Source organism: Hippoglossus stenolepis, chromosome 13 (genome assembly GCF_022539355.2).
Source record: "Hippoglossus stenolepis isolate QCI-W04-F060 chromosome 13, HSTE1.2, whole genome shotgun sequence".
Taxonomy (NCBI): Eukaryota; Metazoa; Chordata; class Actinopteri; order Pleuronectiformes; family Pleuronectidae; genus Hippoglossus; species Hippoglossus stenolepis.
In genome coordinates, this window is record NC_061495.1 from 24,526,666 (window position 1) to 24,549,597 (window position 22,932).

General features: G+C 40.3%; 1 protein-coding gene across 3 annotated transcripts in view; it reads left to right on the top strand.

The window, feature by feature from the left end:
- pde9aa (phosphodiesterase 9aa) overlaps positions 1–22,932 on the top strand; it is a 96,813-nt gene that overhangs the window by 18,414 nt on the left and 55,467 nt on the right. For all 3 annotated transcript variants that reach the window (XM_035174183.1, XM_035174184.1, XM_035174185.1), the window contains 3 exons: positions 6,377–6,420; positions 10,245–10,299; positions 12,072–12,142. In XM_035174183.1, the coding sequence (XP_035030074.1) occupies positions 6,377–6,420; positions 10,245–10,299; positions 12,072–12,142 (170 nt within the window). The remainder of the gene's footprint in view (positions 1–6,376; positions 6,421–10,244; positions 10,300–12,071; positions 12,143–22,932) is intronic.

The following is a 22,932-nucleotide window of genomic DNA, read 5'->3' on the forward strand; positions in this document are numbered from 1 at the left end:
GCTGTCCCCTCTGAAGCATGGGGGATCTTTCAGTTTTCTGTGGGACACAAGCTGCACATGAGAGGAGTCAAGCATGTTTGAAGTTGACATGTCAGCATTGGATGGAGAAGTGGCACCATTGGTTAGAGGGGTACTAACAGATGGGCTAAGTTGGGCAATAATGTTCTGTACTACCTTCTGACTAACCTGCTGAATCGCATCTCCCATCTGATTGAAAATCTCAGTGGCAAGGGCATCAGTGCTAGGAATAGTAGAACTATTGTGTCGAGACTCATGTGAAATGCATACAGGGCGACTTAGGGGAGAGGCTACATCCCTATTGATTGAAGGGAACCCTGGTGTAACCTGACTATCCCCCGTAACAATACCACGTCGTGAACAGGATTTTCCAACTGCAAGAACATAGAAGAACTCAACATTCCTCTACCCCTGCCAAAACCACGGGGTGTGCTAATATCCTCCTTGATAACACTTATCATGAAAAATCGAAGGAAAATGTATAATATCAGAAATATAGATGAAACACTCAAAATGCAAAAAGGTAAGTACAGATGATCAGCAAACAAATCTAATCAATGTGCACTCAGCTCCACCTGATTACACACAGAAGATCAGCAGCAACAGAAACCATCCCCAGATTGGCGGTAAAGTAACCACCATCCAGCAAGAGAACCGAGGTTCACAGCACCAATGTTACGTTCTCTATATTGCTCTGCTGCTATTTGAATGCACTTCACAGGAGTCAGCATTGTATGGAGAAGTTGGACCGATTTATTCTGCAACACATGGGACAAACACACAAACACAGTTGTGCAGAATTAATGGCAAGTTGGTCAAAAGTCTGTCCCCGCTCGAAACACAGCGTGTGATCGTTTGCTACTGAGAGATAAGCAAAATGCACCGAATTTAGTATGACACAAACTTCCACTGTGGATTTTCAAAATAAAACACTTACAATAAAACTATGGTTATAGTCCCACGTTTAACAGGAATTTAACAATAAACAAGTTCATTATTTACACTCTTACGCTCCTAGCTGGTTTAAAATATATACCTCAAATGTGCTCAGAAAAGCAATACGAACTTGATGATATTTCACATTCAAATTGTTAGTTTTCAGTCATAGTGCCACCTACTGGTAACAGGAAGTAAGTCTCGTATGACAACTTTCATTCTGATTTGTGTGCGTGGTCTAGCGCCGCATGATGGACACAGGAAGTGACGCGCTTAGCTTTTCTGTAGTGCCCAAAATGCACTGAGCTGTTTTCCTAAGTCTGGTTCCCGTTGCTGTGTCCGGCCTTGGCTGGTCCCGACACGTGCGAGGTGCGAGGGCCTGTAAGTGCTGCTTGCAGCCCTAGTTATTACTATTATTATTATTATTATTATTATTATAATTACATTCAAGTCCAGAGGCCTGTAGTATGAAGCTAATTCAACATACCCAGGATATTTTTCAGTTATCCTGGTGAATTTAACAAATGCAGTCAGGCTAAGCGGTCACAAGCTGGTTATCAACTTTTGTAAGTCAAACCAGGTTTTCCTGCACAGCGTCTCATATTTGGTGGCATCTGATCATGATGGTGAATCCTGATCGTGGTGGCTGCTGACCGTGGACTATGATTAGACTTGATATACAATATGTCTACTCAGATACCATTACTGACAATAATCCATCAATTAATTTACCTTCCATTATGCTACAAACTGTTTATTCTAATCAATGCTGTAAATACCCTTTATCTTTCTGTTGTTCTCCATTACACGTGGCATCTATTGCACTTCTGTCCGTCCTGGGAGAGGGACCCCTCACATGTGGCTCTCTCTGAGGTTTCTATGTTCTTTTTACCCTGTTAAAAGTTTTTATCACTTACTCTTGTTGAGGGTTAAGGGCAGAGGATGTCACACCTTGTTAAAGCTCTATGAGACAAATTGTGATTTGTGAATATAGGCTATACAAATTAAATTTGATTGATTGATTGATATTTAGGAGTGATTGGACCGGTCACTTTGCTGTGAATTTATTGCTGCTAAAATGTTATCTAAGTGTGCCATCAAACTATCGTATTATGCATGTTCTGCTTGGTACAGTGGTTTGTCAACCAAACTTTGAAAGAAACTGCAGATTTTACAAAATAATGTTATTTTCTTTTCGTGAAATCTTGCATCCCCTCATACTCATATTGGCAATGAGGAATTCAAAACAGTAGGACTGTAGCTGAGGGTGTAGAGCGGTCATCCTCCAACCAGAAGGTCGGCGTCCCGATCCCAGTTTTCCCCATCTGCCTGCCGAAATGTCCTTGGGCAAGATATTGAACCCCCAATGGCCCTTTATAGAAAACAGTGCTGCCCATAGATGCACTGTATGAATGTGTGTGTCAATGGTTGAATGGCAAAACTGTAATGTAAAGTGCTTTGAGTGGTCATCAACACTAGAGAAGTGCTATATAAATACAGACCATTTACCAGTACAGCTCAAAGTAGAACAACAGAAGCTGAATCATATGTTCAATATTATTAATGGTTATGCTCCTAAGTACTTGTGCTTTAAGATTACAGGGGATAATTCTCAGCACAGCCATAATACCACGGCCAGTGCACGCTCATGTCTAGTGCCTAGAGTAAATCAGAGGCTCCTTTTCTTGCACGGGAGAAGGCGCACAGCCCGGTCACAGCACCACCAAGTCCGGGGCAGACATCAGGGAGCCATGCACAGCTCCACTAAGTCCACTTACAGTGTTAATGTGGGTCTTTTCTTACATGTTTGGACCGTGAAAAGTTATTTCTTTACAGTCTTTAGTGTCTCTGCTCCTTTACTGCTCCTCTGTGTCTCTATCATTCACGCTGTGCGCAGCGCCGACTGCGTCAAACCAAACGGAGCGCTCCCCGCCACCTCCTGCTCCACATACATTTACTAAGTTTATAAAGTCGGTTGTTTTTACCCAGACTGAGTTTACACATGTGCCCGATCACACTGTGTGTGTGTGTGTGTGTGTGTGTGTGTGTGTGTGTGTGTGTGTGTGTGTGTGTGTGTGTGTGTGTGTGTGTGTGTGTGTGTGTGTGTGTGTGTGTGTGTGTGTGTGTGTGTGTGTGAGAGACACTCTCACTCATTAATAAAAGAATCGATCATTATGTGATGATCAGTGTTGATATTGTGACGACAAACAAATCAACTTTTGAACTGTAGCGAGTCAGAGATGTCAGCTTAGAGAGAGAGAGACAGAGTCTGTGTGTGCGCTGTTACTTCCCTCAGGTACTGGGATCATGAATAAGCTTCATAATTATTTTATATAATCAACAGCTCATATTGATGAATCTGACCTTGGACAAGCGTGATCACTAGAATTTTCCACAGTAAAATTTTGTCGGAGGAGGCAGAGCGAGATTTGACGGAGCCATGCTATCATCTAAAGCGGCCAAATGTATTGACATGCAGAGCGTGCTGAGCTTGCACATCGTTAAAACAACAATTACGATATTATCGTAGATGATATATATCGCACACCCTTAAGGGCAATGCAGACATTGCCCTTACATGTTGGGTTGATTACATATAAGGCCCCAGCAGCTGACAAAGGTTTGTCATTCTCTCTCATGAGAATCTATATCTATGATGGTGCCATATTATTAAGGACTATTCTAAATTTAACAGGAAGCCAGTGTAGAGAGGCTATTATAGGATAATTGTGATCTCTTTTCCTGGTTCTTTTCAGTAGTCTGAAGGCCTGTGGGAAAAAGCTCTTGGTGAGTCTGGGCAGAAGGTTAAACGGGGCGGGGTGGGTGGAATCTCTGACTATCTTGGCGGCTCTGCTAAGGCAGCGTGTCCGGTGTAGATCCTGTATAGATGGGAGGAAGGTTCTGATGATTTTCTCTGTCGTCCTCACCACTCTCTGGAGGGACTCCGAGGCAGTGCACCTGCCATACCAGACTGAGAGGCTGCTGGTCAGGATGCTCTATAGTGCCTCTGTAGAAATTAGACAGGAGAGGGGAGGTTTGCTCTCTTCATCCGCCGCAGGAATTGAAGATGCTGCTGTGCCCTCTTGACAAGGGAAATGGTGTTTGTAGTCCCAGGAATTTGGTGCTTGTCACTGATTCCACAGCGTTACCATGGATTGTATGTGGAGTATGTACAGTGTGCTTCCTCCTGAAGTCAACAGTGTTCTCTTTTGTCTTGTTGACATTCAGTGACAGGTTGTTGTCACACCAGACACCGAGTTGGTGCACTTCCTCTCTAAAGGCTGAGTCATTGTCGCTGAGGCCCACTACCACTATTGTGTCATCTGCGAACCTGATTATGTGGTTCGAGTCCTACTTGGCACATTATATTACATTACATGTCATTGAATGTTGATGTTGAGTGCACTAAGTGTATTGGATAAAAGCGACTTCCACTAAATGCAATCAACATCTATGAGAGGCCATTCTGGGTTCAGCATCTTTCCCAAGGACACTTCAGCATGGGCTGGGATTCGAGTCGCTGACCTTCTGGTTGGAGGACTACCACTCTACCCCCTCAGCCACAGCTGACCACAGCACCAGTCGTGGGTCATCAGTGGAGCGGTTAGGTTGGTATGCAAACTGGAGTGGGTCGAGTGTTGCAGGGAGTCTTGATGTTATGTGGTCCTTGACCAGCCAAGTAGTATGGTCTTCATTTTAGCGGTGGAACTCTATATCTTCCGAACAGTAGCTTGAGACAATTTCAGTGTTGGAGCACCAGTTGTTGTTACTGTAAATACATACACCTCTTCCCTGAGATTTACCGCTGAGAGCGTGGCTCTTGTCGGCATGGAATGTTGTTAACCCATCGATACGAATGGCGTCATCTGGAACAGTGGAGTTTAACCATATCTCACTAAAGATGATGGTAGGAGAGTCCGCTGCTGTGTAGGACTCTGGGTCTTGCCAGTGTAAAATCCCCAGTTCGCTGAGTGTTTTGGGTTCCAAAGCCAGTAAACTGCTGGAGAAGCTACTGGATAAGTTGGATGCAGGAAGTCCGAGCAAAGTACAGTGATTGTAAACTAGTCTGGTATCTGACTGTGTCGGAATAGAGGGCACATTAAACGTAAACCGCACATTGCTAACGGGAGCCGGAGTATCCACTGCCATATAGGGCATGCAAAATGACATGTAATGTAATGTATAATAATAATAATAATAATAACTAGGGCTACGTTGTAGCACTAACGGGCCCGAGCACAGGCATTTTGAAGCCTGTTGCGGTTAGTGGAGAGAGCGATCAATGACCAAGAGCACGTCTCCGCGTTGCATGCGTTTTGCGCACTGCGGGAAGGATAAACGCTTCACTTCCTGCGTCCGTCACGCAACGTTGATCCTTGCCTGCTACTTGCTCATTACGGTCCACGCTATCAATTGCAGATCACATGGGGACATTTTTATGTAAATCGAATGATAGTTGTAAAATAAAGCTTACTTCCTGTCGCCATCACTATTATTACCTACAGACTAATAGACCTGTTTGAGTAGGGGCTCTGATGTGGCTTGAGCAATTTTGTGTCAATTGGACAATGTAACAACAACTTGATTTTCACACTGATCAGTAGGTGGCGCTATGACCCTGCACTAATATTAATATATGGAGCTGTTCAGGTCAGGATTGTGATCATAGGTCAGTAGTTCGGGGCCAGTTGGATAATGCAGAGTGGATTCACAATGGACATGCATCTCCATATGAAGTTGATCTGATGAAAGCCCTGGGACAAGTACATCAAAGTAAAAATGTGGAAAATGGCCAATATGGCCACTAAAGTCAAAATGGCGGGCTTCCTGTTGCTTTTTTCCAATTGCACCTCCGACCTTTTTTGTTTGTCTGGTCATGATACACCTGGGCTACGATTTTTGTGAAGATCGGTGAAAGCTAACTGAGGGGCTTTTCCTTAGATGGCGCTGTTGAGCCATTTTTCCACGCCCATTTCAAATTACTCCAGAATACAATTACTTTTTGGGGTTTTGAATTCCCTGCAAACTTTGGTAACAATTTGAGCATGTCTAGGCCCTGAAAAAGCCCCAAAAGGAAAATACAAATCTTTTCAATTTCAATAGGGCCTCCCACCGGAGGTGCTCGGGCTCTAATAATAATTGTTGTTATCCTGCAGCTCTGGAGTCAGAGATACCTGCAAAGAGAGAGAGAAAGTGAGAGAGAGACTATGGGAGGAATACATACATATATGTTTGTATATACATGTCTGTGGGCGTGTGTATAGATGTGTATGCATATATGTAGAGGGGTGTATGTATATTATGTTCTTCCATGTGTTACATTTTGACATGGTGAAAAATAATAAACACAGTCTTAAAAAATAAAGACTCATCTCCGGTATCAACTAATCTGTGCCTGTATGTGTTTCCTGTTGTGTTGTAGGTCACCGTACCGAGTTTTGCCTATGACTGGAGGACAGTTTGCCGGTGAGTTGTAGAACACACTTAAGCAAGGCCTTTATATGACACGTTTAATTGTTTTCATGTTTATTGCACACAGTCAGTGCGTTTAACAGCCATGAGTTCACTCAAGTTCTAACACAAAAATGCTAAAACAGCAGGATTCGTAACAGGATTTGTGCACTAATGAATAATTTGAAGAGGTGTAACTGTCGTGTTGTATTTATGGGAGGGAAACTCCTAAAGCTTTTTTCTCTGTGACTTCAAATTTGTTGATACACGTGACTATTTTGTACAGCTACAATTTCTTTTTGACAAGTACAAATTCCATTGTCACAGTGGCTCAGTTGTTTTGGACCAAAAAACCTTCATAAATACTGCAGTAACTTTAATTGGACAGAGCTGGACGTGACCAGTTATATGTATCAAAAAAGACGGGATTAGACAAAAAGGCCTTCTGCAGTGGAGCTAAATTAAGGTCCCATTACAATTTAAGGAAATACAGTATATAAATATTTGCATATATATGGATGATGATTGAAAGAGTAAATCTACTGCCATGTCAAACAATAGGCAGGTAATGAACAGGCCCCCTTTATTGCAGGACTGACTGGTATGCGTTGGAAGCTTCAACCAAAACGCTGCTTATTTACTTTGCATGGGGTAATGACATGCCTTACTTAACTGCATTTTGTTTTCCTTGCGTCACGTTGCATATAGCAGAAGTTGAGCAGAGCACACATTTTCATGTAGCAACAGAGGCACCAGCCAATTAAATTATGTTTAAACAAAGACTCAAGAGCAAGCACTTGCCAATCAAATCCCGTTATTGCAAAAGAGGAGGCAGTGTTAACTGGTGAGCCTGGTGTGTTAATATGGTCTTGGATTTTATTTATTGTGTTCTTCTCTTTAGTATTGTATTGATAGCTAGCATGGAACATAAGCACGAAAGAGGGCTATGTTGTGTGTCCAAAGCATGGAACTCTAATTGTTGTCATGATGATTACACATGTAACAAGCACCGTCAAGCGTTAAGGAAAAGCATAGGTGTGAGTCCAGCGTACTACTATTGTCTTTAAAGCAAACCATTTCAGTGCAGATGGAGAGATACCCGAATCTGAAAGTTTCATAAGTAACAGAGATCAACTTTTTCAAGTGTCTTTTTGTTAATCAATTAAAATATTTCACATACTTTCCTTTAATTATCCGTCCTCTTATATAGTCTGTTAGGTAGGCATATATGTGTTGAATTAGTTTTTCTAAAACCTAAGTCTTGCCAGCTTACTTTCAATTTTGTCCTCTGAAACAGGTTTAAAAGACGATATAACACCATGAATCAAATTAAAGTCTAACCTTAATGATTTGCTACCTAGTGTTTCAATATACTTTCCCTGCTATTAAGTTTAAAAATACACATTTAATATTGTGGGTTTAACTTAAAGACAGGACTGGAAGGTTAGATTTAGTTAGTTAGTTTTGCAAACAAATAACTTTTAAAATCGCATTATAATTCCAGGAATCGGGCCTTTACTTAATCCAATTACAGAATACCGTTATATCACTAACATGAGATGGACCTGCTGAATGTTTAAATTTACTCCAAGCAAAATCAACATCTTTAACATTTAAGACTGGGGATCAGTCCAAACCTTGGATTATCTCCTTATGGTTATCAGCTGAGTTGCACAAGCAAAGCAATTTACAGGAACTGTTTTATGAGCACTAAAGATAAACATCTCTGGTGGTCACTTATACCGTCAACTCAAACTCAACTCTTCATGTATGATCTATCTGTGTCAAATCAGTTGTGCTCTAAACTATGCCATGAATACAAGTAGAAGTGTTATGGATTGTTTTTCGTTGGACCCCAAAGCAGAGACTGGCAAACAGATCGGAACTAAGACAGAGTTTATTGCACAAGTAGGCAGAGAAAGCAGGCTGTGGAGGCAGGGTGCTGGCTGGCTGGAATCCACGAGAAGACACGAACACAGAAACAGGAACGGGGAGGACATGGCACGGGAAAACAAAGACGAGGACGAGCTGCAAGGCACATAGGAGGAAAATACGGATTAGTAATTAACAAACACAAGGACTAGAGAGCTGAGGGAAATACATGCGGGTGCGCTACCGAACAAGACGGAATTATCTGGCAGCGTAGTGGAGTCAAGACCAGGCTTTTATTGAGAGGTGATGATGAATGAGAGCAGGTGTGCCTTGTCAGCAGCAGCGGGGAAGCCAGCCACACCCCCTGCCACACACATGACCTGCAGGGGAAGAGCAGAAAGAGAACACAAAAACCACCAAACACAGAATCATCACAAGAACCTTGTACTTATTGTGTGAAACCAACATTTAACAAAGCCTCTATGTGGAGCAGGATTGTTTTGAACTACATTAGCATGAAAATCAACCATTGAATTATCTCTCTGTCCTACTTGAGAGATTTCAGTATACTACATTCTCCAAACTTTGATGGAAAGTGTTATAATGTGGAGGATGATTACATCAGCCGACAAGATGGTAGACATCCCTTATTTCCAGTTTTTGGAGTAATTTTACAACTTTTTTTGCTGGAAGTGTTACAAGTAACTTTCAAATTGAGCTATGCAATTACAATCACTGAAATTTTTTGACAACAAGAAATAGACAACTGCAGACTATATCAGTAAAATGCAGTTGTCATTTGAGAAGAATGAAAAGCTCTATTCTGATTTTCTATAGAATGCTTACTACTGTTGTGCACATAAACAGTCAGATTTTGATTATTGGCTCATTATTAATAATCATTAAAGATGGATATTTATATTTTAAAAGCTAATCAATCGTAATTAATAATTATAAGGCACCACCCTGGCAATAATAACAATCAATATAATAAATAAGTTTAAATTTAAATGTTCACCTAAAACATCAATATATATTACAACCCCAAATCAGAAAAGTTTGGGACGGTATGTTACTTTTGAAATTAAAACTTTTTTTTTTTAAGATTTTGAGAATGATGATTATTTGACCTGTACTACAAAAAAAACGATACAAAAGCACATTATTTGATGTTTGACCTCATGAATTGTATTGTTTTTTCAAAATAAACACTTTTTTCAAGTTTGATTCTTGCAACATATCTCAAAAAAAGTTGGGATGGTAAATCATTTACCACTTTGTAATGTTGCTATTCCTTTTCACAACACTTTAAAGACGTTTAGGGACTCAAGACACCAAGTGATGAAGCATTTCAGGGGTCATTTTGTCCCAGTATGGGGTCTCCGTTGTTGCATTTTGCGTTTTCAAAATGCGCCACATATTCTCTATTGGGGACAAGTCGGGACTGCACGCAGGCCAGTCCAGCTCCCCCTGCCTCTTCTTCTGCAGCCATGCCTTTGTAATGTGTGCACAATGTGGTTTTGCATTGTCTTTTTGCAATATGCATGGATGTCTCTGGAAAAGATGTTGTCTTGAAGGCAGCAGATGCTGCTCCAAAATCACATAAGTGTAAGTTACCTTTAACAAGGGCACTGATACAACCCCATACCATGACAGAACCTGGCTTTGGGACTTGTTGCTGGTAACAGTCTGGATGGTCATTTTCATCTTTGGTCTGGAGTACACAGCGTCCATTTCTTCCAAAAAATACCTGAAATACTGACTCTTCTGACCACAATACACGTTTCCACTGTGTTATGGTCCATCCCAAATGCCTTCGAGCCCAGAGAAGTCGACGGCGCTTCTGGACACAGTTAACATAAGGCTTCCTTTTGGCACAGTAAAGTTTTAACTGGTATTTGTGGATGTAACTACGTGGTGTGTGTATGAGCAGCCTATGTAAATCTACACTTGCTCTCTCAACACAGATAAAGAGGAACTCTTTCAGAATGTACTGACGCAAGTAGCTGAACAGTTTTCAAGGTAAGCAAATGGCTGAACAGGTTTCACACAGCAGCAGCTCTATTAACTCTTTGTACTGTAGTAACTGTTGTATATGAACATATTATATGTGCATATTTTCTCTGTTAATTGTAAATAATTTCTTAAGTCCCTCTTACTTTCTTTTAGATTTTTTCTCCTTTTATATCAAGATTTTAATTCTTGTGAGTCTTTTATAGTGTATCTCCCAAACCAAAGACAGGCTTAAGCAAAGCAACTTGTTTCGTATCTGATAACAATACTCCTTTTTTCGTTTATGAAGCTGATTTTAAGTAGGCTATTGCACCACAATTACAAGATCCTGGAGAATGGTCTCAACTCATACAGGAGTTTGCAATCCTTCTTCGTAATCGCTAAAGGGTTTTCATGCAGTTGCAACATGTGAATGTAACAATTTGTGATGTTGCATTTTCTCCATATCACTTATTTCATACAGTATCTGCCTCTTGCCTTTGTCTTTGCACATTTAATACATTTTTCAGGGGGACATGATTTCACTCGTATACCCTGCTTCAGCTCTCCTATCATACTTTTTTCTCTGACTCTGAAGTGCATAGGAGTACAAAAGCACACAAGAGTAGATGTACAAAGGGTAGGACAGGAGTACACTGGTGCAATGTTAACAAAGCAAAATGGCATCACATACAGTGCAGTCACTGATCTGACTGCAGAGTCACAGTTTGAATAAATAGATACGATACGAAGTCATATGCTACAGTCTGACAAAATGTCTTTAAAGAGCAAGGGATGAATCAACATTTTAGTTGTAATTCCAGTTGCTTATTTTGTCTGGTTAATGGCCTGTCCCAATTCCTCTCCATTAGCCCTACCCCTACATCTGAAGTACCCCACAACAACAGGACTCGCAACATCATAAGCAGCCAACCAACTTTATTGCAGTGACAAACAATATCAACTATTAATATATTAACAACCGTTACAACCAAAATTATAATAGTGACAGTGACACATCTGTACAATTTGCAGGACAGACGGACAGATTGATCCATCAATCAATACACAGTCAATCACCACGTGCTATTTCAATATTACGTAAGTCCTGTCCATAGAAACTGAGTACTGAAAATGTAATAAAATGCGCGTTGGAATTTTGCAAACATTTTTTAAAACTGCATATAATCGGAGTAACGAATGTTACTCATAACTCTTAATCAGACCGGTTATAATCTTGTTTCTAAGTTTATCTTGTAAATTCACTTTACAGCAATTAAATTACATTTCATTTGTTACTGGATTAAACTAAGATATTTCGGTGGATTCTAAAACATTTCCATAGTAATTTTGCAAGATTTCATTCTTAAATTTTTGAACATTTTTGCCACACTGGTCACCATGTTGATTCGCTTTGTCCCTTTGTGAAGCATTTGGGAATTTCCATCTACCCCTTTGTTTTTAAGGTGGTCCTGAATATACTATGGTTGAAGGGTTGATGAAAGGCTAGATGGCCGATACCCCTAGATCACATGGAGAAACACGAAAGGGTAGGGCTAAGTGGTAGGGCTAAGGGGAGAATTGGGACAGGCCCTAAGTATTGCATCTGTTAAATTCACACAGATACCAAGTCTGGTTTGGTACAAAACAGTTTACACATTATTAAATTCTACCTGCAGCAGAAAAGTGTAAATACAAAAGATGTATTGTTATCATAGAGACAAAGTCTCAGATGGCAGTAACTTCTCTTTCTTAAGTAATTTCTACCTGTCTTTCTCCCACCTGTGTCAATCTCTCCAAAGGGCGTTCAAGATCAATGAGCTGAAAACTGAGGTCACCAACCGTCTTGCCATGTTGGAGAAGAGAGTAGAATGTAAGTTTGTTCCCATCACCCCATGTACAAGTATGTTGGCATTTATTTGACAGTTTAAAGACTGGAAACATTGGTGGAGAGACATGCAACAAGCTCCCAGGTTGGAATTGAACTGGTTGGTTACATCCCCATATTTTCATGGCCCATAGTAATGTATTTATGATACACAGATTACACACAGTAATGCAAAAAGATGCAGACAATCAGTTATACATTACGAATAATCAGAGACTTGCTTAGCTTTGACTTTCATCTCAGCACTGAATATCACATGGTGCATTGTGGCAATTATCCAGTGCTTGCTAAGGCCTTAAGCAGAGAGTGGTCGTACTGTCCTGATTTATCAGTGGCCATAATTATGAAAAAAGAGTCAAAAGCATCCAGGAATTTTGAAATAGACAGCATAGTAGAGCAGTGCTAGGGTCAAAGACATTATCACTAAAAGCCAGTTGGACTATCAATAACAATATCTGCACTTAAATTAGAAAGAGTAAAGTCCAATACTGCACGAGTTTGAAACACAAAAGAAATGTTTTATGCAAGTCCACACACCCTCAGCAGTTATATTTCACCCTGACTCAAGAATACACCACTGATGTATAACATTTTAGGTTCTTCATATACAAAAGATAAATGGTAAATAGTCTGTATATATATAGCGCTTTTCTAGTCTTGATTACCACTCAAAGCGCTTTACAGTATAATTTTACATACACCCATTTACGTACACATTCATACAGTGCACCTAAGTGTAGCAGTTTTCTCTATGGGAAAGAGCAATGTGGGGTTCAGTATCTTGCCCAAGGACACTTCGACATGTGGAATGGGGAAGACTTGGATCGAACCGCCGACCTTCTGGACTCACAGTCGTCATTTATTATACAAGTATTTGATTATAATCCAAATGAAACTGATCTGTTGACTGGTGTTTATGGTAAATCATTTAAGTTTAGCAATTTTGTGTCTCATTTGATTTTATTGTGAAAGAAAAAACAACATAATATCACCATCATATATCAACATTTGACCACGTTCCTCTCTAAATATTGGCACCGGTTGTTAATGGTCTTTACCTGCTAGTCTGATGGCATCCTGGCACCTGGTGGGAATGTGTCAATTCTCCCATGATTAAAAACTAGCTAGAACATATCATCAATAAAGGTGTTGTGATTGGCAGGTTGGCGGCACTGCCCTGCACCATCAGAGGTTTTTTTCTTTTTTTCCTTTTATTACATAGGTTTTGGTGTTCTTGATGGGCTAGCTATTATAAGAATTACCCACAGGAATATTTAATCAGTGAATATTTTGCAATCATTACATCTTTCCTGGAAAAGCTGTGATTAAAGATGAAAGTCAAAATTAATATATGTGTACTTCAAGTCACTGTTTTTATGGCTCAGTGGCCAATGGCATTATGTTTTCGGGTTGTACGTCCGTCCATCCCATTCTCATGCACACGATATCTAAAGAATGCCTTGAGGGTAACTGAATAGATTTTGGTGGTCAAAGGTCACGCTGACATCGCAAATCAATTTTTTGTATTATGAAGGTGAATTGGATCTGAGGACAGCTGAGAACAATGACAGGATGTTACACTTTTTAGAATGTATAGTGCTCTATTTAATAACAATTATCTCGTCACGTATTATCAATTTTTATAAATTTATAAGGAACTCATAATAATTCTCATATCTATGTTATAGTAACTGTGTAATGACCCTAAATTTAAAACCGCAGTGTATTTGTTTTATTAGAATAGGCCTAAAATGTTTACATAGACTGCAGGTCGTGTTCCCATGGAAATGATACTTCAGTCGCCCAGAAAGGGCAAACTTGTTAGAAACAGGGTTCCGCTTTTTATTTTATTTTATTGCAAGGCAGAGAGGACGAAACATCAACAACAACAATGATACAAGGCAGACAAAAACAGTGGATAAATGACCATCACAATAACAAATCAAAATTGTGTGTATAGATATGCGTGTGTGTGGGGGTGTCTGTGCTACAGCCTATAAGTTTTGGATCTGTGGAAAATAAAGAAAACTTAAATTCAAAATAAGTTAATAAATTAAGAATAGAAGAACTATATCAATAAATAAACTAGGGCTACGTTGTAGCACTAACGGGCCCGAGCACACGCATTTCGAAGCCTGTTACGGTCGGTGGAGAGAGCGATCAATGACCAAGCGCACGTCTCCGTGTTGCATGCGTTTTGCGCACTGCGGCAAGGATAAACGCTTCACTTCCTGCGTCCGTCACGCGATGGACGCAGGAACAACTTATTTATCACACTGATCAGTAGGTGGCGCTATGACCCTGAACTAATATTAATATATGGAGCTGTTCAGGTCAGGATTGTGATCATAGGTCAGTAGTTCGGAGCCGGTTGGATAGTGCAGAGTAGATTTACAAAGTACTTCCTGTTTCATGGCGAATCAGTAGATGGCGCTATGACACTGAGGAAATATTGACATAGAGCTGTTCAGGCTTGGTCTCTGATCATGAGACAGAAGTTTGGCGGTGATAGGACAATGCACACTGGAGTTATGACAACATTGTCTCCTTTGGCGAAGGATGAACCTTCGCCGCACCTCAATGTTTACACGGTTTGAGGAAATGTCACAATTCTGACCATGGTCCAATGACTTGACTGAGCTCTTTTGAGCTGTATATTGTAAAGCAGCCAGGAGCAGTGCATCAAAGTATAAAACATGTCACTTTCTTTAGCCACCAGGGGGCGCTGTGATTTTAAGTCATGATTTCTGTGTAGATGTCATCAGGCCCGGACTCTTGTCTTACATGTCTAGTTTGGACTCGATTGGACCATGTATGTCCGAGATACAGAACCTCGTGTTTTGATGGCGTGTAATCAAACTTTGACCCCACGCCACAGTCACACCGTGTAACGAAAAATCGATCTTTGAGTTAGTTTTTATCTCCATCTTGTTGTGATGACACTCACCTCAATTTGAAGTTGATCTGATGAAAGCCCTGGGACAAGTTCGTCAAAGTAAAAATGTGGAATATGGCCAAAATGGCCACTAAATGCAAAATGGCGGGCTTCCTGTTGCGTTTTTCATAATGCTCCTTGAGACTTTTTTATATGACTGGTCACGATACACCTGGGCTACGATTTTTGTGAAGATTGGTCGAAGGGAAACCTAGGGGCTGCGTTCCAGGGGGCGCTGTTGAGCCATTTTTCCACGCCCATTTCAAATTACTCCAGAATACAATTACTTTTTGGGGTTTTGAATTCCCTGCAAACTTTGGTAACAATTTGAGCATGTCTAGGCCCTGAAAAAGCTCTAAAAGGGAAATACAAATCCTTCGAAATACAATAGAGCCTCTCACCTTCGGTGCTCGGGCCCTAATTAAAAAAGGAGAGTGGTTGGTGGAATTGACTGAAATCAGAGCTAAGAGCAGAGCCAAGAGCAGAGCCAAGACGATGTCAGGGTGCTCCAGAATGGGTCAACAGGATCCTCTTGGGTCAAGAGGATTATGTTTTATGTGTTCATTTTTGTATTATTAGGGCCTGAGCACCGAACGGTGGGAGGCCCTATTGAAATTGTAAGGATTCTTCTTCTTATTATTATTCTCTGCCAAATGAATTGGCTTTTTGAGGGCTTTAACATGCTCAACTTCTTACCAAACTTTGCAGGAAATTCAAAAGTCGGAGAAATTTACGTATTCTGGAGTAATTTGAAATGGGCGTGGCAAAATGGCTCAACAGCGCCACCTATACACAGCCCCTGAGTTCACTTTGACCGATCTTCCCGAAAAATTGATACACAGGTGTATCATGTTCAGACGCACAAATAAGTCTCAAGGAGCATTATGAAAAACGCAACAGGAAGACCGCCATTTTGCATTTAGTGGCCATTTTGGCCATATTCCACATTTTTACTTTTATGTACTTGTCCCAGGGCTTTCATCTGATCAACTTCAAGTTGAGATGAGTGTCATCACAACAAGACGGAGATAAAAACTAACTCAAAGATCGATTTTTCGTCACACGGTGTGACTGTGGCGTGGCGTCAAAGTTTGATTACACGCCATCAAAACACGAGGTTCTGTATCTTGGACATACATGGTCCAATTGAGTCCAAACTAGACATGTAAGACAAGAGTCCCGGCCTGATGACATCTACACAGAAATCATGACTTAAAATCACAGCGCCCCCTGGTGGCAACAGGAAATGTCGTGTTTTTGGAACGTCTTACACTTGGAGGTATTCCTCCTCACCCACTGCTCGCAGCCATGTCAAACTGTATCAAGTGTGTCTCAAGACATTGATAATGAAGGCATAAGATTACTGTGACCTTTCGTCAAACGCCATAATAGTGGCGTGGTGTCAAAGTTCATCAACTCGCTGTGACACATGAAATTGCTATAACTTCGGTGTTCGAGGTTCAACCTCCCTCAAACTACATTTGTGTAACAACAGCCCCCCCCCTGCAGACATTCAGATGGTTTTAAGGAATGGGCGTGGCAAAATAACTGACTAGCGCCCCCTAAAGTGCAGCCCCGGCACTACGATTGGCCGACATATACAAAAATCGATAGGGACATGTGTCTTTTCATAATAAACAAATAAGTCACTTGGATAGATATGCTAGACCAAACAGGAAGCCCGCCATTTTGACTTTAGTGGCTATTTTGGCCATTTTTCACATTTTTACTTTGACGAGCTTGTCCCAGGGCTTTCATCAGATCAACTTCAAATTGAGATGAGTGTCATCACAACAAGATGGAGATAAAAACTAACTCAAAGATCGATTTTTCGTCACACGGTGTGACCGTGGCATGGGGTCAAAGTTTGATTACACGCCATCAAAACACGAGGTTCTGTATCTCAGACATATTTGGTCCAATCGAGTCCAAACTAGACATGTAAGACAAGAGTCACGACCTGATGACATCTACACAGAAATCATGACTTAAAATCACAGCGCCACCTGCTGGCAACAGGAAGTGACATGTTTTATACTTTGATGCACTGGTCTTGGCTGCTTTACAATACACAGCTCAACAGAGCTCAGTCAGGTCAAAAAACCATGGTCAGAATTGTGACATTTCCTCAAACCATGTAAACATTGAGGTGCGGCGAAGGATCATCCTTCGCCAAAGGAGACGATGTTGTCATAACTCCAGTGTGCATTGTCCTATCACCGCCAAACTTCTGTCTCATGATCAGAGTCCAAGCCTGAACAGCTCTATGTGTCAATATTTCCTCAGGGTCATAGCGCCACCTACTGATTCGCCATGAAACAGGAAGTACTTTGTAAATCCACTCGTTATCCAACCGGCCCCGAACTACTGACCTATGATCACAATCCTGACCTGAACAGCTCCATATATTAATATTAGTGCAGGGTCATAGCGCCACCTACTGATCAGTGTGAAAATGAAGTTGTTGTAACATTGTCCAATTGACACAAAATTGCTCACGCTACATCAGAGCCCCTACTTGAACAGATCTATTAGTCTGTATGTAATAATACTGATGGCGCCACCTACTGGCAACAGGAAATAAGCTTTGTTTTACAACTATCATTCAATTTACATAAAATGTTCACAGTGTGATGTGCAATTGATAGCGTGGACCGTAATGAGCAATTAGCAGGCAAGGATCGACATCGCGTGACGGACGCAGGAAGTGAAGCGTTTGTCCTTGCCGCAGTGCGCAAAACGCATGCAACGCGGAGACGTGCGCTTGGTCATTGATCGCTCTCTCCACCGACCGCAACAGGCTTCGAAATGCGTGTGCTCGGGCCCGTCAGTGCTACAACGTAGCCCTAGTTATTATTATTATTAGTAGTAGTAGTTCTCTTTCTTTTTCCTTTTCCCTTTCCAAAACTTGGTCTACAGCAGCCAAAATAACACAAAACCACCAAATTAAAAAGCTCAAAAGGACAAAAAAATGGCATCAGCATGAATTTGTCAGACAAAGTTGAAGTGCGCCCCTAAAATAGCATAGAAAAATTATTCAGACCGGGAGGTTGTTATTAAAAGTTTGTTGGGAGTTTCTTTACAGAAATTACACAAAATGGAGGATCATACTTACACATTAACAACAGAAAAAAATGATGAAGCGTAGACCAACGTTGTCTAAGACAGCTAAAATACTACAAGGTGAAACAAAACAGGACATGTGACTGAAACAGGTCTTATACATGTGTTGCTTCCAAGATGGAAATCTCTGATGACAGAAAAAGGGTTTCAGACTGACGCAGAAGTCTCCAGTTTTATACAGGACAGGTATTTCACCACACAAATATAAATTAAGTTTTGTATCTGTTTTACAACAATGCGCAAGACCAGAACTAAAGTTTTTGTAAGTTGAACCCAGGTGATGTATCAGAGACAGTTAGACATAAACTACATCAACGTTACATTTTAAACAAGACAGCTACCACACAAATTGTATAGTAACATTTACATTGTAACAGACAGTTGGCATCGGTTTTCCGTATTGTCATCTATTCATGCCCAAGATCAATGTTGAGCCTTCCTAGATTTATGTATTTTTAGTAATTTTGATTGTTTGTGCAAGTAAACTTCCCACCACCTTAGGATGTAAAATAGTATATGAGAGGAGTAGCCCACTGTGTCATGTAGCACTTATTTTCTTACTGTTCTTTTTCAGCTATCAGAAAGACCAGACTGCCCGTAGGGAATTTCATTCAATCTGGACCTTATATGAATCTGAAAAAAAGTATGTCGAAATATTTACATAGAAACTGCAATGGGTCGTGGAGACATACAACCGCAATGCGGTAACAAAAAATTGTGTTGTATTGGTCTTGTTAATATCATGCAGACCACGTTGGATTATAATAAAAAATTGTTTTATTAAAACCAACCTGCGTAGCTTCAGTGTTACAGTTGTTGTGATACTCTGCCTTACACAGACCAGACAATATTAAATGTTGTGCCTTTGGGCATCCAATAACTTTAGCTATCAGAAAATATCTAAGATTAATATTAAAATATACTCCATAACATAAATGAAATGGAGTTCTTGACATTGTAGAGGTTGGCAAAATTCACACTTATGTTACTATGTGACTATAAGACCGATTCTTGAGAAACGGGAAAAAACACGTCCAGCAGTTGAAAATGCTCTTGGGTTTAAAAATAAAAAATATTTTTAATTGTAGATGTTATGAGGGATTAATAATAGAATGCATTCAATACAATTATTCCCTTTAATTTAATAATTATGATATCAAATCTATGACACTTAATATCTTCCTACTACATCTATAACATGTGCAAATTAAATGGATTAAATTATTTTTATTGATTAATAAGCTTGTTTCATCAAAAGAAAAACTTAATTATATCTCATAACAGAGCAAAGTTGATTTTGAATGTCAAATGCTTATTTCATAAGGTTTCAAAGTTGTGTCCCCACTTTTTGCCAACACCTGAAAATGCTTGCTACATGAACTCCATTTGTTTGGTGAACAAAATGCCTATTATGTCAACTCCGTCAAATCTGTCGGTGGTGACAGGCTTATTACGGAATTGACATTTAATGGGAAGAATAATTTTTTTAGTTTTTTGAGTCATTTGAGTCAAATATAGATATAGATAATTAGTTTGTCTAATAATATACAAATATACTAAATATGTGGCATCAGCATTTTCTGCTTTTTTTATTGCTTTTGTGAATCATCAACTCTTTTAGGGTTTAGTTGAGGGAACAAAGGGTGTACACACACATACTAGTGAAGGTACACAGACACACTCCCTCTCTAGTACAGGAAAATATGGTTAATCATATTGATAGTGTTCTTTTTGGGTTGTGATTGAAATTTGACTTGGTGAGACGAAGAGCATGCTGCAGAGGGAATGACAAAGAAACATTCCAAGGCATGTGCTTCTATGCAGATTTAGTGAAGGGGTGAGATGTGTGTGTGAACCGAGTGAAAAATAAAATCCCAGGAGATAAGACAGGCTGAAGACCTCTTCGAGGTCTTGGTGGGGGTGACGAGCAAAGTCTCCGATTTGTGGCTCTGATGTCATCTTGGCAGTTACACAAACAGAAATGCTATACATGAACAGAGATAATATATAATATAGTATAGTGGTACAATTTTCCATTACAGGGTGTTTTTGTCTCCACCGCCAGATATCGGTCAACTCCGTCAGGTCTATGTCACCTCCATCAGATGCATATTTTGATAATATTTCAGTGATATTTTATATTTTTTTAAGAATTGTTGGTCATATGTGAAATAGTAATCTGTCTCCTAACATGATAACGTGTAGTATAGCAGTTATGCCTAGCATAGCAGAACACAGTTCACGTGTTTTAAATCTAAATAACCTTTTGATTGCTTTTTAAGGTAAATCTAAAATTCCATTATACAGTACAATAAAAAAACACAGATGAAAATCTTTATAATGTGAAAATATATACATATTGAAAGTACTTTTCTTGAGGGCTCTGTCAGCCTTGGTGAAAATTGTTTTTGCTATAGTTTTTATAGATCTAGCATTATGTGAGTGAAAATACATTTTAGGTTTTGGTGTTTAGTACATGGTAGATGCATACATTTAGTTTAATTTGTCTGAGCTTATGGTTACATTTTTTCACTATTGGATCCAGTTTTGTCTCAGTTCTCAGTTCATTAGCTGCACTACAAACAAGATAGCGGTTAACAAAGAAAACTACAATGATGGCGTCTCAACCACATGGCTGCTGTGTTTCTTATGCCACGTCCCATAATATCTTGGAGCTTGGCCCTCGAAATTCCGACTTGAGGGGGTATTTCAGTTGCAAATTGTGACTCGTGGGTTGGCAATTCTAAGCATGAAGAGAAAATATATACGTTCGATTCTTAGTGAAACTGCAGCGGGTCAGAGGACGTCAGCTGAGTAGGAGGTCCTTCATATGTATATATATATAATGCTGTTTTGCTCCGCGCTCCGGAGTGGTCATGCACAGATGAGGACATTTTTACAAAACTAAAAGAAGAGGGACTATCTTCGGAAAACTGTATTGGTGTGTGTAGGGACAGGGCTGGAGCGATGCTGGGGAAAAAGGCAGGACTGAAAGCGAGTGTCTTACAAGTGGCGCCGCACGTAAATCCCACACACTGTATTATTCACAGAGAATCTCTTGCAAGCAAAACACTTGAACCAGAGCTTAAACATATTCTTGACATTGCGATAAAAATGGTCAACTACATAAAAACACGTCCACTCAATATCAGACTTGCTCTTGCGGGGAAATGTGCTGAGCCGCCTGTATGAGCTGCGGGACGAGGTGCGCATATTTCTGATGGAGCATGGATCCCAGCTCGCTGACCCACCTCACTGACCCTGACTGGTTAACAAGGCTGTGCGAAAAGACTTTCTCAGCCCTGACATACATAAAGAATAAATACAGAGTGCAGCTAAACGTGGAGAATGATCTCCGAGTCGCCATCTCCACAATAAAGCCGAGAATGGACTTGCTCTGCTCCATGCATATTGCCCACCTATCTCATTAGTGAGTTTAGAGATGAAAGTAATGTTTAGGCTAAAATAAATAACCCTAAAGTTTTTGCACATGCCAGTAATAAGGTGTCTGCTGCTCATTATGCATACAGACGCGCACAGACATCACCTGCGCACTTTTTTATACTTACAGTATAGGCTCACTCAGCCCTGCTGTTTATACAGGGAGTTTCCCTGTATTCTGGTTATATCCTATTTCTTAAATTGCTATAAAATAATATCATGGCTGTAAGGCTGTTCTTTTGAGTTGTATTAATGCCCGTGTTTGCATAGGCCTAATAGTGCGTATGCGTGGCTGTGCGCAACATTATATACCACATCCAGGGTCGGTGGGGGTGGCCAGCCTCTGGCACCGTTATTTTGGTGGTTGCGGGCTGAAAAGTTTGAGAACCCCTGGTGTATGGGGCCAAAGATGACATGTGGTCAGGATTTGGGTACACATGTAGGCCTGTCTATTGTTCACCAAAAGTGGATCCCAACACAGTGTTTCCAGGCTCTCCTCCCTGCAGCAGCTGCTCCAGGAGCACACCCTTGTCTCGCCCTGACAGATCCTCCGCCCCTAACTGACTCTCCGAGGGCTATCAAATTGGTTTCTTCTTCACCACTTTCATATGTGGTTCTAAATCAGATACAGATCATATTTTTTTAAATGCGACCTCAGTCTGAACAGCCATTTGACCCGTATCGGAGTTCAGATTTAGATTCGGGCCACTTGGGCCCACTGTGTGAATGTAATGCTACGCAACTGATGTCCTATTACCCAGTTTCATTAGTTTCATATGCTTCACATACAGATTTATTTGTGGTCCCCGCATCCCAATATAAGCACTGTTCACCACATGTTTGTGTTGTGATTATTATACCGTAAGCGTGACACCATTAAATGGTGTGCCTTTGGGCATTCAATAAATTCAGAAAAATATTGAAGATTAATATATTAAAAATATTAATATTATATAATTAATTATAATTGATTAAAGTTACCTCGGGGCCCCACCCTTCAAAAGAATGGAAAAGATAGCCAATTTATTGATTAAGTCTCATGAAAGTACTAACTACAAATTAATTTTGAGAATTACAGAGAATTTGGTCGAGGAGGTGGAGTTGCTGCTATTTTTAACTCCAGTCTATTAATTAATCCTAAACCTAAACTAAGCTACAACTCATTTGAATGTCTTGTTCTTAGTCTTCCACACCAATCCAAGAAACACCAACAGCCAATCATATTTGCTGTAGTTTACCGTGCTCCTGGGGCTTATACTGAATTTTTAACAGAATT